The sequence below is a fragment of the Pinus tabuliformis genome, chromosome 5_1 (genome assembly GCF_031772625.1).
Source record: "Pinus tabuliformis cultivar Carrire ecotype Pingquan chromosome 5_1, CPIR1, whole genome shotgun sequence".
In the NCBI taxonomy this organism is placed as follows: Eukaryota; Viridiplantae; Streptophyta; class Pinopsida; order Pinales; family Pinaceae; genus Pinus; species Pinus tabuliformis.
The window spans coordinates 121,104,724-121,122,636 of NC_142305.1; the positions used below are offsets into that span (position 1 = coordinate 121,104,724).

Consider the following 17,913-nt stretch of genomic DNA (forward strand, 5'->3'; position numbering starts at 1 on the left):
CACATAATACCTTTGCTTCACTATGGATGCCGTCGAGAATGGTCCACACAAATCAATATGAACTTGCTCTAAGATAGCCTCTGCTCGACTGTCTCGATCATGAAAGGAAGACTTGGTGTACTTTCCTAAGGTACAACCTTTGCATGTGTCAACTTGCTCAAGTTTACCTTTGGGAAGTCCTGTAGATATCAGTTGCATTATCTTCAAAGCCCCATGATGCAAATGGCCCAACCGCCTGTGCCACAACTCACCAATGTATTGGCTTTGCACCAATTCTGCTTTCATACTCAATGTTGCACAATCATCTACCTCTAGTTTATAGAGATTCTTCACCCGAATCCCTATCCTCTTGGTCTGACCCATGGCAATGTGTCTTAGGAATGCATTTCCTTTATTAAAGACAACATCGTAGCCTTTGTCCTCCAACATAGCGATCGATACCAAGTTCTTCTTCAGTCCAGGCACATACATCACATTTGTCACAGTGAGAGGAGCTCCATGCTCCCTTTGAAAAGCAACCGTGCCTACTCCTGAAACACTATACCTTCAGTCGTCACCCGTCTCTATGCACATTTTGAGGTCTTTCTCCTCCAAGGCACTGAATAAATTTTTATCACCGGTCATGTGGAATGAGGCTCCACTATCAAGATACCAGACACAACTCATCATCAATGACACCATGCATGCGATGAGGGTAAAGTCCATTTCGAACTGAGAGGCTAATGCCTCACCTTCCGATCCTTTCGAGGATCCCTTCTTGGACTTCTTCGATGGGAAATCAGTCACATAATGTCCCATCTTGTGATAATTAAAGCATATTACTTTAGACATGTCACCCTTCTTCCCTCCATGAGGAGAATTTGATTTGAAATGGGAAGCCTTCCCCTTCCATTTCCTTGCCTTACTTGCTAAGGCTAGATTTTCTTCATCATCATTCTTGGATGAAGAACCATCTCATGTGCTCCTCTTGATCTCTTCCTACATAAGATCCAACCACAGTCGTTCCCAATCCAACAATTTCTCCCTTCCATTCACAGAGTCTTGGTAGCTATTCCAACTCTTTGGAAGGCCAAGGAGAGTAAGGCTCACCATATCATCATCGACAATAGTTATTCCCACATTGCCAAACTCATCTATGCAGGTGGTGAGCTTGTTCAGATATGTGGAAATAGTATCGCCCTTCTCCATCTTGATTCTTCAAAGCTTATCCTTGAGTGCCAATTTCCTCTGGTCGCTACTATTTTGGTAGAGGTCCTTCAATGTCTTCCACATTAAAAATGGAGTATCCTTCCCATGGAGACTCGAGACAATATGGTCTCGAACTCCCTCAAGTATGATCCATCTCGCCTTCGCCACACACTTCTTCCAGTTAGCCAACTCTTGTGCATTAGTTGAAGCTGGCTTTGGGATTTCTTGATCAATGAATTCCTTCAAGAAATTGTCTTCTAATACAACCTCCATTCTATCTTTCCATGCTACGTAATTCGAGCTACCTTCCAAGGCATACTCAAGTCTCATGCCATAGAACGCCATTGGCCAACCTTGAAGTATGATATGAATTCGATTTTCACCTGCAACCCCGAACTTCAAACTTCGAATTCTCTTCTCAGTATATTGTTCACAGCTCTGATACCATGTAGAAAATTTGTGATAGGTTAACTCGATAATGCAATATAAATCAAAGTGGAATACTATAACCTACTTCTACTATCAATTTGCAGAAGCTTAAAGATTGAGCTGAACAATATAACCAAAAGAAGAAGAATCAATGGCACAACACACATGAAAATACTTTGGGGAAATCTCAGATAAAAACCCCACACTATTGTATGATCATACATGGTGGAAATACATAGGAATTATACAAAGCCTTAGCTCTCACAGCTAGCCAGCTCTCAGTGAAAACCTCACAGATACTCACAGGCAATATTGGCTTCTCTCCAGCGTTCTTCTCTACCCTCCAAGCTCCTATTTCCTTGTGGATGATTTTCCTATTACCAAGTGGAAAACTAGCTTTCAAAACTGCGCAATCCTCAAGGATGAATCCTTGATTACATGTATGAGTTTTCTCCATGAGAAAACACATGCAACTGATAGTGCACTATCCTTGAACATTAATCTAAACTAAGTCTTTCTTAGAATAGACATGCATGAGTTTCTGATGAGGGAATCTTCAATTAAGTAGAGTAGCACTAGTTGAGTGCATTAATGCAACGACTAACTGTTAACTCACTATTAGTTCTTCAAACATTTTGGAACTAATTTAACTGGACTTAACTCAGTAAACTAAGTTAACTAATTACAACTCAAATATAACTCAATCTTATCTTCTTAATTTAAGGGATAACTCTTGCATGACTTCAGAAAGACTTCTAACTTGAATTTCTCCAACTAATTAATTTAAAATAAATAAATTAATTATTTCCAAGTAGCTGTTAAAACTAGATTCGATTTTAATTCACAATTTAATTCAAGGACAAATTAAATTGGAATATTCTTATTTCCATATTTCAACAGATTTGAGATCAGGATACCATCAGGTACACATCAAAGAAGAGTACATTTACAACACTACTTTCCGAACTAGGTATAGGATTTATGAGTTTGGTGTGGTTCCTTTTGGTTTGACTAATTCTTCAATTACATTTATGTGATTGATGAATAGTGTGTTTCATCCTTATCTATACACATTTGTGATAATAGTCATTGATGACATATTGGTATATTCTAAGAATGAGGAAGAGCATGCAGAACACTTAGCTACAATATTGAGATTTCTAAGAGAGAATCATTTATATGCCAAGCTTGGTAAGTGCAGTTTCTTTCAGAAAGAAGTTCATTACTTGGGGCATGTAGTTTCCAAGGACGGTATAGTAGTGGACTCAGAAAAGATCAGAGCTATCATGGAACGAGAAACTCCTAGAAATGTGGATGAGGTCATATCATTCATGGGACTAGTAGGTTATTATGGGAGGCTCATCAAGAACTTATCATGGATTACCTATCATATTAAATCTTTGCATAGGAAAGGAAAGAAATTTGAATGGACAAAGGAATGTGCAACTAGTTTTGAGCAGTTGAAGAAGTTGCTTACAAATGCTCTAATTCTAAATTTTTTGCATATCCAGATAAAGAGTTTGTTGTGTGTACAGATGCTTGCAAGAGGGGACTTAGTGGAGTCCTGATGCAGGCGGGACATGTAGTATGCTATGAGTCAAGGAAATTGAATGAACATGAGAATAATTATTTGACGCATGATCTTGAGTTGGTGACGATCATTCACGCATTGAAGATGTGGAGGCATTATCTTCTTGGAATGAGGTTCATTTTGATGAGTGATCACAGTGGGTCGAATTACTTGTTTGACCAACCTAATCTGAATTCCAGACAAGCTATATGGCTAGCCACACTCAGTGAATTTGACTTCGAGATTAAGTACATTAAGGGAAAAGAGAACATGGTTGAAGACAATCTTAGCAGAACAGTGCATGTAAATCACATTGCAACTATGAGTTCATATGGGATAGACTTGCAAGAGCAGATCTTGCAGGTAGGTAGCAAGATGATAGGTACTAGCAACTTAGGCACAAGTTACATCAACATGGTATAGGTGATCAAGATGTGGATTATCATCTCATGGCAGATGGTTAGGTGAGATTTAGGGACATGATTTATGTGCCGGACAATGGTGAGATCAAGGAGCTTATCTTGAGGGAATTTCATGCTAAGCCATATTTAGGTCACTCGGGAGACCATAAAACTTTGATAGCTATTAAGAAGTTCTACTATTCGCTGAATCTAAAGAAAGAGGAGATTGAGTTCATCGCTAGGTGTTTGGATTTTCAACAGGTAAAAGTAGAGTGCAAGCACCCATATGGTTTATAACAACCGATTCCAGTTCCAAAATGGAAATGGGAGGTCACTTCCATGGATTCCTTTACAGGATTTCCGAGGACATCTAAACAACATGATTCCATTATGGTTGTAGTTGATAGGTTGAAAAGGGTAGCTCACTTCATTCCAGTGAAGACTACTAATTCAACTATTGGCGTAGCTTATGTCTTCATTAGGGAGATGGTGAGACTGCACGGTGTTCCTAACAAGATTGTATCCGATAGAGATGCCAAGTTTACTTCTAGGTTCTGGAAAGAGTTGTTTGCAGGTTTGAGTACAAAGTTGGCTTTTAGTACAACCTATCATCTACAAACAGATGGACAGACAAAGAGGGTTAACATGATTCTTGAGGATATGTTGAGGATGTACATTATGCATCAACAACAAAAGTGGGAAGAGTATATTCCACTGGTAGAGTTTGTGTAAAATAATGGGTATCAATAATCCTTGAGGATGAGTCCATTTGAGGCACTTTATGCGTGGAGTTGTAATGCTCCCATCAGTTGGAGCGATCTAGTGAATAGGGTATTGATTGGACCAGATATGGTGGCAGAAATAGAACAGGAAATGCAGGTTATCAAGAAGAATATAAGGGCAACATAGGACAAGTAGAAGAGTTATGTAGATCAACATAGGTTATTCAAGAAGTTTCAGGTTAGGGAACATGTGTACTTTCACATCAAGCCCAAGAAGATCTCCTTAAGGATTGGGTCATGTGCCAAGTTGGAACCTCATTATTGCGGGCCTTTTGAGATCCTTGAGAGAATTGGACTAGTAGCTTACTAACTTGAACTGTCTCCGACATTGAAATTCCATTATGTTTTTCAGGTGTCATTTATTAAGAAGTATGTGAAAGATGTTGATCATGTGATTGATTGGTTTGTATTGCAGGTGGATCTAGAAGGAGATTTCCATCCAAAACCTTAGTGCATTTTGCAAGGAAAGATTCATGCTCCCAATCGAGAAATCGAGCAAGTTTAGTGTAGTGGAAGCACTTTGGGCCCGATGAAGCTACATGGGAGATGGATGATCAGAAGCGAGCAATGTATCCTTCTCTATTTGCTGGTTGAGTGGATGTATTCTAATATATGTGTTTGATGATGTGTTTTGGTTATGTCTATATGTATATGCATATGTATGTTGTAAATACTACATTGAGTTGTGTTATAAAGCTCCAATAAGAAGTATGGTGTTCATGTTATGATGTTCATGGTATTAGTAGGATGGTATGATGTAAATGCCACATCGAGTTGTGTTATAAAGCTCCATGGGAAGCATGTGTTTTGCTGGTTTATAGGTGTCATTAAACACATAGGATGGTGTTCGCCTAAGGGGAAGGGGTTTGTAACAAACCCTGGTTGAGTTTCCTATGTAAATAAAATAAGACCAAGGTCATGGGACACATATTCTAAGCTGAATGTTGGGAAAAACATAGTGATGGGGTATCATTGGTGATTAATTAATGGCTATGGAAATTGGCAAAGGTAAAGTGGCAATAATTGTAATTTAATTTGTGAAATAAAAGAAAATAGGAGAAAAGGAAGATAAAAGGTCACAAATTTTCATGTGAGGAAAATTGAAGAAAATAGAGGCCTCAATGATAAAAAGGATTCTAAGGATTAGTTCACAACTTTTGTTAGTCTAGATTTTAAGCTCTCTTCTATTCTTTCATTCTCTATTACTCTTGCACACTTAAGTATTCTTGGAGCATTATTGGAGCACTTTGGCTGATTTGAAAATCACTCGTGAGTGATCTCAGTTAATTAATTAATGAAGGTATTACAGACTCATGTGCTAGTGTGTGTGTCTATATTATTTTAGGCAACGGATCAATAAGATTGCAAAATTAATAGACACTAGAAAACAGTAAGAGAAACATAGCAAGAAAAATAGAACACAACAAAATTTAATAAGGAGTTCACCTAATCCTCCTGGGCTATGTCTCCGGTCTAGCTTTTAGTGGTGGCCTTCTTTTATTGTGCCTTTAAGTAGAGTTTTTACAATGAGGAGCTCAATTTGAGTCTCCTGAAATAGATGATGCTTAGCAGGGTGGTTCTTGGATTCCCCAAGCCACTAGAGTGCACAGACTCCCCCTTACTAAGTCTTGACCTCAACTGGTCTGAATGGGATGAGTCCAATTTGGTACGCAGTTCCCGACAGATATCCACGCAGGGAATTACTTGAACCTCTCAAGCCTTCTGTCTGCTCAATGTTGCCTTAGCTCTGCAGGTCAGCTCGACTCTCTGTTCTCTGCTTCTCTGTCTCTTCTATCTTCTTTTTCCTTTCTCACTATCCTTTGTCTGTTCTCTGTTCGTGGCTTAAAGCCAATTTGTCTCATGACTGTTCGCTTCCTCTTCCGCCTCTTCGGATCACCTGCTGTTGTTCGCTTGGAATTCCCTGCCTCTGTGTCATTGCCACTGTGTAACATCTCACAGGGAAGTGGCCACTTGTCCTCTCATGAACTGTGCCAGCTCTTTCTCAAACAGTTCGATATTTCGGTTACTCTATGTAATGATTCATCTGCCAACTCATCGGTCAAATCGGACTTCAACCTTTATATGCTGTAGCTTATTTCTCCCATCAAATCTGGTTTCCCATTGGGCCTAATCTCCGCCGTTATAATTGGAGCCCCCATATCCTACAATGTTCACTCTTATCGCGTGGTTGACTTGCTCGAATGTTAGCCCTGCGGTGAGAGGCGCTTTTCTCTCTCATCCGCCGGACACGCGTCGTTCGTTATATGGCATCGCTGGGTCTCCTGACAATTCCGCTTACCGCCCAAAACACCTCCGATATTCCACCGGTTTTGGAGTGTGGAACCTGCCTGTCATTTCAGTGCTTTTCCCATGGTTTTCGGCTTCCATTGTGACTGGGCACTCGAGGCTATTCCTTCTCGAGGGGTTTTGCCCAGTGATGCGCCGCTAATCACGCATAAGAAACGACCTCCATTTTCTGATCTGGATCTCCCAATTTCTAGTTTGCGTCCTGCGTGGTCTCCATGGCCCTCAGTCAGCGCGATTTGATCAAGGTCCTCGTCGTTCCTTGCTGGATACAAACTGCCACTGTCCAGAGGTCTCCCTGATAGCTCATTGTTCACAAGTTTTTTTTTTGAAGTCTATCATGATTTGATACAGTCATAGAACTTTGACAATTTTCATGGATCCAATTCGGATCATGACCTTCCCACTGAAAAAGCTTTTGGACCACCAAAATTTAGTTTTCAAGCATCGACTAAGTGAGGGTACAATTGTCTCACTTGTCCAATCTCTATCCATTTTTCATTGCTCGGCTTTGAACCCTTGAGCCCAACTCTGAGGTACTCAACATCTCCCCTGTGCGTCGTTCTCACCTTCCTGTCCAGAATTGTGTCTTCCTGAAATTCATTAAGATATTCAGGTAACAGGTCATCAATAAAAGGAAATTGACTCTGTTCTTCAGGATCCTCCATTAACGAAGGTTCAAATAATCTCAAGCAATTTGCATTCACGACTGAGTAGATGTGCACGCAAGCTGGTAGATCAAGGCGAAAAGCATTCTCACCAATTTTCTCAAGTATCTTGAAGGGTCCATACCTGATAGGCTTTAGCTTTTTACCTTCACCTTGCATCCTGTCCTTGCTGATATACAGCCAGACTTGGTCACCAACTTGGAAACTATGCTCCATCTGATGCTTGTCATGTCTTGCCTTGTATTTGGCTTGGCTCTTCTCCAGCTGTTCCTGTACTGCCTGGTAGATCTCTTGGATTTGTTCAATGAACCTAGTTGTCCTGTCCACATTACTGTGTCCCTCAACTGTGGTGTCTTTACCAAAGAAAAAATCCAAAGGAGACCTTGGTGTGAAACCAAAACAGGTCCCAAAAGGAGATCTCTATGTAGAAGAATGTTTTGCTCGGTCGTAAGCATGTTGCACATAACACAAATGTTCATCCCAAAGCTTAGGATGCTTACTGCAATATCATTTGAGCAACCGGATCACTGTCCTGTTGACTACTTTTGTCTGGCCATCAGTTTGTGGATGAAAAGTTGTGCTTTTCTTCAATTTGGTGTCCATCAGTTCCCACAGACTTGACCAAAACTTCCCCACAAATCAGGTGTCTTAATCAGATACAATAGAAGTGGGTAATCCAAAATGAACCCATACATGTTGAAAGAACAATTTTGTAGTTTGTTCAGCTGTAATCTGTTTATTACAAGGTATCAAAATACACATTTTTCTGAAACTATCCACAACAACATACAGATAATCATGACCTTTCCTAGATTTAGGTAGTCCTCCAACAAAATCCATGGAAACACTTTCCCAAGGATGAGAAGGAACTGGTAATGGAGTGTACAAGCCAATTTTCTACTGCTGGGCTTGCTTTTAGCACACATAATACACCCTCTTACATATCCAGAAACAGTCTCGTTCATTTTTGGCCAATAACAAAATCTTTGCAGCTGTGCAACTGTTTTACTTACCCCAAAGTGACTTGATATTAGAGAAGTGTGTGCTTCTTGAATTATCCTTACTCTTTTATTTTGTGGAATGCATATCTTCCCACAATGATATAGGAGTCAGCCCTTTACATGATAATCCAATTCTTCTATTCATTTTCCTTGACTTAAAGCTGCATATACATCTTTAAAGTCTATATCTTGAGCATATTGTTCAATGTAGCTCTCATGTAACACAAAATTATGCTTAAGTATAGTAGATGCATTTATAATGGGTCTAGATAACATATCTGCAACTTTATTGTGTATACCCTTTTTATATTTGATGACTAAATGAAACCGTTGTAGAAAACCCGTCCATCTATAGTGCCTTGATTGCTGCAACTTAGTTTGGGAGTGTAGATATTGAAGTGGTTGATGATCAATATGTATTACTATCTCTTTGCCCATTAAGTAATGTTTCCACTTTTTCACACTCTGTACTAATGCATACAATTCTTTATCATATGTAGGATAGTTAACTACTGCAAAATTAAATGTCTCAGAGTGATAACATATGGGTTTACTGTGCTGTGTCAACACTGGTCTTTGAAGATCAGGCAATGCTAATATTGGTGCTGTACTAATATTTTCTTTCAAGGTGTCGAAGGCCTTCTGCTGTTTGCATCCCCACTGAAACACCTTATTCAATCCTCTTAAAGCATGTAAGGGAGTTGCAATTAAGGAAAAGTTAGAAATGAACTTTCTCCAATATTGTGCTGCTCCTAAGAAGCTCCTAACTTCTATAGCAGATTTGGGTTTAGGCCAGTTTACAATGACTGCCACCTTAGAGGGATCTATCTTCAATTCACCACCCCCTACTATATGTCCCAAATAATTCAAAGATGTTTTGCCAAATTCACATTTCAAGAGTTTAACATAAAGTTTTTCTCTTTTCAAAACATCTAGTGTCTGCTTAACATGCTTTAAATGTTCTTCCCATGTTTTGCTAAATATCAGAATGTCATCCAGATACACAATAACAAAATCATCAAGAAAAGGTCTGAGTACATCATTCATTAATCTCATGAAAGTAGCAGGAGCATTAGTTAAGCCAAAAGGCATAACCAGCCACTCATACAATCCCTGCTTTATTTTGAAAGAAGTCTTCCATGCATCTTGTTCTGCAACTTTGACCTGATGATATCCACTATGCAAGTCTAACTTGGAAAAATAAACAACTTCTTTCAATTGATATAAAAGATCATCTATGCGAGGAAGGGGATAACGATTTTTGATTGTTATCTTATTCAGTGCTTGGTAATCAATGCACATTCTCCACGAGCCATCTTTCTTTCTCACCAAAACGATTAGTGACCCACATGGTGATGTGCAAGGTCTAATGAACCCTTCTCGAGCAACTCCTACACCTGCTTCTTGATTTTTGTGTTCTCTAAAGTGGAAAACCTGTACATTCCAATGTTAGGCAATGGAACATCTTGCTGCAAAACAATATCATGCACTATTTCCTTTTTGGGTGGCAGACCTTTAGGTTCTTGAAATAAGATATCATACTCTAAAACAACCTTTTCTAAATCAGCTTGTTGTTTAGCATTACAACCCTCAAATACATTTGTTTTATCATGTTTCTTTTCCTTTACAACCATCAGTAAGAATTGTTTGCATGAATTTATCATTTGTTTCATCTGCCCTGAGTTTATGAGAGTATAATGATTCTTGAGCTTATGAGCTCTTACAAAGTATTCAATTCCATCTTTAACAAGTAGATACTTGTTCTCAGCTCTATAGAAAATATATTTTCTGTCATACAAGTAAGGACTTCCTAAAACAATTCCACATATATCCAAAGGAATTATGTCTAATGCAACCTCATCTACAAATGCTAACCCAAAAGAAAAATTGAGTTTGCATTGTCTAGTCACTTGTAGTTGTACTTTATCATTTAACCATCCTAATGGGTATGGTTTCTTGTGAGGTGTAGTCACTAATCCCAACTTCTTTACAATTGCTTCAGAAATTAACTTTACTTGTGAGCCACTATCAAACAAAGTATCAATCTTTTGATGTTTGGAAATAACTCGAATATGGAAAAGCTCATGTCTTTTTCTCTCATTTTCTTCATCAATAGTCGATTGTGCGGAATTATTAGTAGATGCTTTAGAATTCTTACCTTTTACACTTGTGGCTGCAATGGTTGTTTCATCTCCTGAGTCTGACCCCAAATCTTTATGAATAGCTGCAGCAGTCTTCTTCTTATTGCCCTCAAACTTCTTAGGTCTCAGCTCCGGATGCAGAATCCAACAGTTCTCATCATCATGCCCATCCTTCTTACAATGAGTGCATGAAGACTTGCTCTTCTGTGCAGTGTTAGCCTTCCTTTCTTTCCATTTCTGCTTTCTTTTCTCCTTATTCTTGCTTGCAATGGGTTGAGATGATCCCCCAAATTTTGGACTTCCATTCTTTCCTCTAGCTTCTAGATGAGTAGCTTGAACAGATACCTCATCTATACTAGTGGGATTAAACATGAGGATAGTGTGCCTCATGTAGCTGTGTAGACCACTGATGTACTTCAACAGAGTCTTAGGTGAGTCTAATGAGATTCCTAGAATCAATGCTCTCTTCCTAAATTCTTCGGTGTAACCTTGTACACTTTTTCCTTTCAACTATCAAAGAGCTTGTCGGCTCATCATGGCTTGCTGCATGTAGGCCAATGGATAGAACTGCTTTTTGATTGTAGAAACAAATTCACTCCAGATAGAAATGGTCTTACCATGTCTATTCATGTCAGCTTGGGTCCTGCCTTCCCATCAAACCAAGGCAGTGCCTCCAAGGCACAGGCTTTCCAGCTAAATCTTGCTCTTGTCTAAATCAATACTCTGCACTCTGCAATAAACATCAATTTGTCTAATCCAATTGTCAAGCTTTTCTGCATTCAACTCTCCATCATATATAGGTAAATCAAATTTAACATCTAGTTTAATCAAAGATGCCTTCTTTTTATGTTCAGGGCTATTAGGAGATTTGAGAAAGCTTTCCTCTTTCCCTTTGCCTTTTGAGTGGTCATGGAGGAGAGAATCATCTTCTCCTTTGTCTTGTTTGGAGCTTGATGAATCTTCATCCTTATGTTTTCTAAAGTCCTTGCACATTTCCTCTACCATGGACCTTATGGCTAGGAAACTATCTATGAATTGAGGCTTTGGCCCCACAAAACCTTCCTCTTACGTTGTCTTCTGAGGATAGACTCTCCCAATTTCAGGATTAGCTTCGACCAACTCTCCTTCTCCTAATCTGAGCTTTGATCTAGTTAGCATTCAACAACTAAATCCAACACAAGCTTGTCTAACCTTAACAGCCTAAAGCTCTGATACCACTTGATCTGAAAATCACTCGTGAGTGATCTGAGTCAATTAATTAATGAAGGAATTACAGACTCATGTGCTGGTGTGCGTGTCTATATTATTTTAGGCAACAGATCGATAAGATTGCAAAATAAATAGACACTGGAAAACAGTAAGAGAAACACAAGCAAAACAAAACACAACAAAATTTAATAAGGAGTTCACCCAATCCTCTTGGGCTACGTCTCCGGTCCAGCTTTCAGTGGTGGCCTTCTTTTATTGTGTATTTAAGAAGAGTTTTTACAATGAGGAGCTCAATTTGAGTCTCTTGAAACAAATGATGCTTAGCAGGATGGTTCTTGGATTCCCCAAGCCACTAGAGTGCACAGACTCCCCCTTACTAAGTCTCGACCTCAATTGGTCTGAATGGGACGAGTTCAATTTGGTACTCAGTTCCCGACAGATATCCTCATAGGGAATTGCTTGAACCTCTCAAGCCTTCTATCTTCTCGATGCTGCCTTATCTCTGCAGGTCAGCTCGACTCTCTGTTCTCTGCTTCTCTGTCTCTTCTATCTTCTTTTTCCTTTCTCACTATCATCTGTCTCTATTCTTTGTTTGTGGCTTAAAGCCAATTTGTCTAATGACTGTTCGCTTCCTCTTCCGCCTCTTCGGATCGTCTGCTGCTGTTCGCTTGGAATTCCCTGCCTCTGGGTCATCGCCACTATGTAACGTCTCATAGGGAAGTGGCCACTTGTCCTCTCACGAACTGTGCCAGCTCTTCCTCAAACGGTTCGGTATTTTGGTTACTCTATGTAATGATTCATCTGCCAACTCAGCGGTCAAATCAAACTTCAACCTTTATATGACATAGCTTAATTCTCCTGTCAAATTCGGTTTCCCATTGGGCCCAATCTCTGCCATTAGATTTGGAGCCCCCAGATCCTACGGTGTTCGCTCTTATCGCGCGATTGACTTGCTTGAACGTTAGCCCTGCGATGAGAGGCAGTTTTTTATCTCATCCGCTGGACACGTGTCGTTCGCTATATGGCATCGTTGGGTCTCCTGACAATTCCGCTTACCGCCCAAAACGCCTCCGATATTCTGCCGGTTTTGGAGCGCGGGACCCGCCTGTCATTTCAACGCTTTTCCCATGGTTTTCGGCTTCCCTTGTGACCGGGCGCTCGGGGCTATTCCTTCTGAAGGGGTTTTGCCCAGTGATGCACGAATCACAATTAGAAATGGCCTCTGTTTTCTGATCTGGATCTCCCAATTGCTAGTTTGTGTCCTGCGCGGTCTCCATGGGCCTCAGTCAATGTGCTTTGACCGAGGTCCTCGTCGTTCCTTGCTGGCTACAAATTGCCACTGTCCAGAGGTCTTCCTGATAGCTCATTTTTCACACGTTTTTTTTTTTTGAAGTCTGTCATGATTTGATACAATCATCGAACTCTGATAATTTTCATGGATCCAATTCGGATCATTGGCATACCTTTAATTTTGAGAAAGAAGGCAAAGGAAAGTAGGAAAACAAAAGGAATAGGTGGATTCATAGCTACAACTAGATTGTTTTGTAGGTAAGAGGTTGCATGTGTGATTTCCTTACTGATTTATTGATGCATGGTATATGCATGTGATTATTTGGTTATGAGCTATCATTGGTATGGAGGATTGCCTAGATTGACAATGGTTTATAGCCTTGCCTTGCCATTTCCTGGATATCCATGGTGTTGTAGGATTTCTTAGACTTGATTGTTTTTTGGTTGATGCTCATAATTCCTTATGGCTGTGGGTTGGAACAAATGCTTTGGAAGCCTTGGAAAAATTTGGGTTGAGTTACTAGTCTTAGAACCTAGGTTGGCACAAATGCTTTGGAGCCTTTGGTGGGTTCAGTTACTAGTCCTTGGAGCTAGGTTTGACAAATGCTCTAGAGCCCTAGAAGGTTATGGGTTGAGTTACTAGTTCTTGGAGCTCTGGATATCTTGGGTAGAGATTAATCTGGTTGGTGTTAGTGATGTCATGCACGCGGTTGGGGGTTAAGTTGTGTGAAAGGGATCCCAACTCAGGTTTTTGTCATCTGGGGTGGTTCTTTGGCCCTGAGCGTCCTTGTAGTTGCATGGAATTTTCTGAGTTGTCCTTCGGTGGTCAGTTGTAGGCCTTACTTCCTTAATTCAAGTTAGGAGGTCAGGTCATGTCATAGTAACTCTTCACCTCATGTTTACCTTGGCAGGCTAGTGAAATTGTGTAAATGTAGGAGGGGTGGTTACAAGGAAGTAGTGCAAATATTAAGGCACATAGTTAACTAGGTCGTGTAGGAGAAAAGGACAAGCTAAGAATTTTGGTTTAGCACACAAGTAGGAACCTATGGGATGGATAACATCATTCTTGATTTAGGTTTTGATGTGAATATTTTAGCGAAGAAGATGTGGGAGATGATGAGGAGACCAAAGTTAACATGGTCACCCAACCATCTCTGAATGTCCAATCAATACAAGATCTTTCCGATTGGCAGATTATCGAATGTGGAGGTTGACATTGATGGAGTCACCAACATGGTAGGCATTGAGGGGATCAAGATTGTGGATGATATATATCCCTATCCAGCTTTCCTGGGGATCAATTGGGCCTCTAATAACCAAGTGGTTATCAACTTGGAGAAAAGACAAATAATATTCGAGTCGAGAGATGTCTATGCAATCGCACCATTGGACCCAAAACAATGTAAACTTTGAAACGGGAACTGATACTGTTACCCGTTTCGTAGAGATAGCAAAAAAGTGACCTGATTTTGAAAATGGGTGATGCAGAACGCATATGTTTTTTTTAGAGCATAGTTTTTGGCACTTTAATTTTTTTTATGTACATTACGTTTTAGAATGGTAGTGATTTTCATGCTGATTTAAAAAAGTGAGTATTCTACATCACCCCCCTTTTTTAAAAGACCTATTTTTTGGCTTTAAATTTTCTAATGTATAAAATGTAAATAATTATTTTGTAAATTTGATCGTTTTTGAAGTGGTCGTTTTCTTCACATTTTCTTGTTTTTTATTTTAATTTTAACTTTTTTTTAGTGAGGTTTTTATTGTTTTGCATTTTTAAATTAGGAGGTCGATATTTAGAATTTTCGATATTCTTTAATCCAACTCTTTTACAGGGCATTGACAACAAACAAGCAGTGCACATCACAGCTCAACCAACATATTGTTGAGCATAGATGCTATTTTAGATTTGTTTTTTAACCTCTTCAATTTCTTGCACTGATAATATGAATGTGTTGTGCCTTATTTTCATAAAAAGTTCACATCACAGGGCTAATGTAATTTGTCTTATTTTTTTTAATCTATTGTAACAACGTAAATATCTATCTCTCTTTTTGTGTCTTCATATAATTACGTGTATCTCTATGTAAGAAAGAAACTATATAGGTACAAATAGAAAGTAAATAGTACATCTATCTTAAGAAACTAAATAATATATCTATTTTAAGAGGAACATGATTATTCACAAATGAATGTACTATCTATTTGCGATGAACTTGATGATATATCCCGGGTAAAAATAAGAAATTACAGTTATAAATACTACTACAACTACAGAGTATCAAGTTTTGAACGCACAGTTATAAATATTGTTACAATCATCGAATATCTGTATTTATTTATCTTGTATTTCAAATGCCAAATCCAAAAATATGAATTAATTGATTTAGGTCAACAATATCAAATATTGTTGTTAATAAAACCTACACAACATTATAATCCAAAAATATGAATTAATTGATTTAGCTCAACAATATCAAATATTTTTGTTAATAAAACCTACACAACATTATGATTCATGATACAAATGCCAAATCCAAAAATATGAATTAATCTTGTATTTCAAATGCCAAATCCAAAAATATGAATTAATTAATTTAGGTCAACAATATCAAATATTTTTATTAATAAAACCTACACAACATTATAATCCAAAAATATGAATTAATTAATTTAGGTCAACACTATCAAATATTTTTGTTAATAAAACCTACACAACATTATAATTCATGATACAAATAATGGCGATAAATTTTATATACATTATATATAGGGCAAAATCTCCCAAAAAGAAACCAACCATTTGGTTGAAGATTAACTTGGGTCCCTGCGTTAATTTTATATACATTATATATAGGGCAAAATCTCCCAAAAAGGAACCAGCGATTTGGTTGAAGATTAACTTGGGTCCCTCCGTTTTTTATTCGCATTGCCTAACTTTCCATTCAATTCCATATCCTACCTAGAGAATGTAGGATTATAGCTTAGTTGACGAATTGAAATGATGGTTAACAATATTATCGGCCTGTCTTTTTATTCAATTCCATTTCTTACCGAGCAAAGGAAGGAATGTAACCCAGTTGAATTGTCATACAAAAAGTAAAAATGAATTGCACTGCCAACAAAATTGCATGACAAAAAGTAGAAGGACGATTTTAAAAAATGACTTCCTCAGATTTAACAAAAGACAAATCCGATGCAGCAAAACTGAATTAAAGCGATTCTAAGAATTGCCAGGTGGTGGGGCAATTATGAGAATCGCCTCGCCACCGCCTCGCTACCAGTAGAAGGACGATTTAAAAAAATGACTTCTTCAGATTTAACAAAAGACAAATCCGATGCAGCAAAACTGAATTAAAGCGATTCTGAGAATCGCCGGGTGGTGGGGCGATTCTGAGAATCGCCCCGCCACCGCCTCGCCACCAGTAGAAGGACGATTTAAAAAAATGACTTCTTCAGATTTAACAAAAGACAAATCCGATGCAGCAAAACTGAATTAAAGCGATTCTGAGAATCGCCGGGTGGTGGGGCGATTCTGAGAATCGCCCCACCACCCGGCGATTCTTTAATTCCCAGTAGTGATTGCAGGTTATAAGCAACTTGAGTCGAACGCTCGCAAGAGAACCAGATAAAACACGAACTCGCTCGCTTGCAGATGCACTTCTGATGGCAATCTCACGCTCGCTTGAAGATGGACTCGCTAGCTTGCAGAAGAGAAACAACAGATGGTACACTATACAGGCCAGATAATAAAGAGAAACAGTAATGCTTTGGAAAGCCTCAAAATGCAAACATCTACAACGCCTCGAGAGGATCATAAAACCAATATCCCAACTTATTCATTTCATCATCTCATTCAATGCATGAGAATCTGGACAAGACAGCGCTGTTGAAAGGCTAGAGGAATTAGTGACCGATGCCGAGTCCAACTCTTCCTTCTCCCGAATTGGCGTGGTTGGGAAGGGTGGTTCCGGCAAGAGTCTGCTTCTGAAAACGGTTTTCAACAGACATAAGGTGAGGGATCTCTTCCGCGATGGTTTCTTGCTTTGGCTTACCATTTCTGGGTCTCCTTCTATTTCAAGTCTTAGGAAAGAACTGTTCACACAAATAATCATGCAGAGAAAGGTTATAGATCCCAACACAAATATGAACGAAGAAGCTATAACCATAGGTCCGTTGAATGAGGCTCTGCAGGGGAAGAGGTTCGCCCTCTTCTTAGACGATGTGTGGGAGCAGGGTGCTGAATTGCTGGAGGAATTGGGTGTACTCCGCCTAATTCAACTCTCCAACTCCAAAATTATTGTCAGCTCCAGGAATTCCAGCCTGCTCTTGCAGATGGGAGTTGCAAAGGAGTCCACAATCACAGTGGGCGATTTGATGGAGAATGGTAGTTGGCATTTATTTTGCTATTATGCATTTCCATATAATAATGGAAATGTGGTCGAGGGCATCGATGAGGAAACGGCCAAGGTTGTGTGTCACAAGTGTGGAGGGCAATGGCACGCACTACTGATGCAAATGAGTGGAAATTTACAGTTCAAAGGTTGCCAAACGCCAACAACAAAGGTGATGAAGTTGTACATGATCGCCTAAAGTTGAGCTACGACTCACTTGCCAGCGACGGCGTTCATCTCCAATTGGCCTTTCTTTACTTAGGCGCTGCCTTCTTAGAAGACGAGGTTGTTCATGTCGAAGCAGAGGCGATTTGTTATGGATGGGAGAAGGACTCCTCGGAAAGAAGAAGGTGGAAGATGAGGGTGGCCACGACCCATTCGAGATGGGAAGAATGTACGTCAACATTCTGGCAGATTGGTGTTTGATGGAACCGACCATGAAAGACGTGGATGGGCGCATTACGTGTTTCCGGATGCACGACGTCCTACGTGGACTGGCAATACAGATTGCTGAGGCTAAAGAAAACTTCTGCTGC

The 17,913-nt window shown here is 39.4% G+C and overlaps 1 protein-coding gene across 1 annotated transcript; it reads left to right on the forward strand.

Moving 5' to 3' along the window:
- Positions 1-17,096: 17,096 nt before the first annotated feature.
- LOC149163711 (disease resistance RPP13-like protein 4) lies at positions 17,097-17,576 on the forward strand. The gene has a single exon (XM_089429237.1). The coding sequence runs from the start codon at positions 17,097-17,099 to the stop codon at positions 17,574-17,576; it is 480 nt and encodes a 159-aa protein (XP_089285363.1).
- Positions 17,577-17,913: the final 337 nt, after the last annotated feature.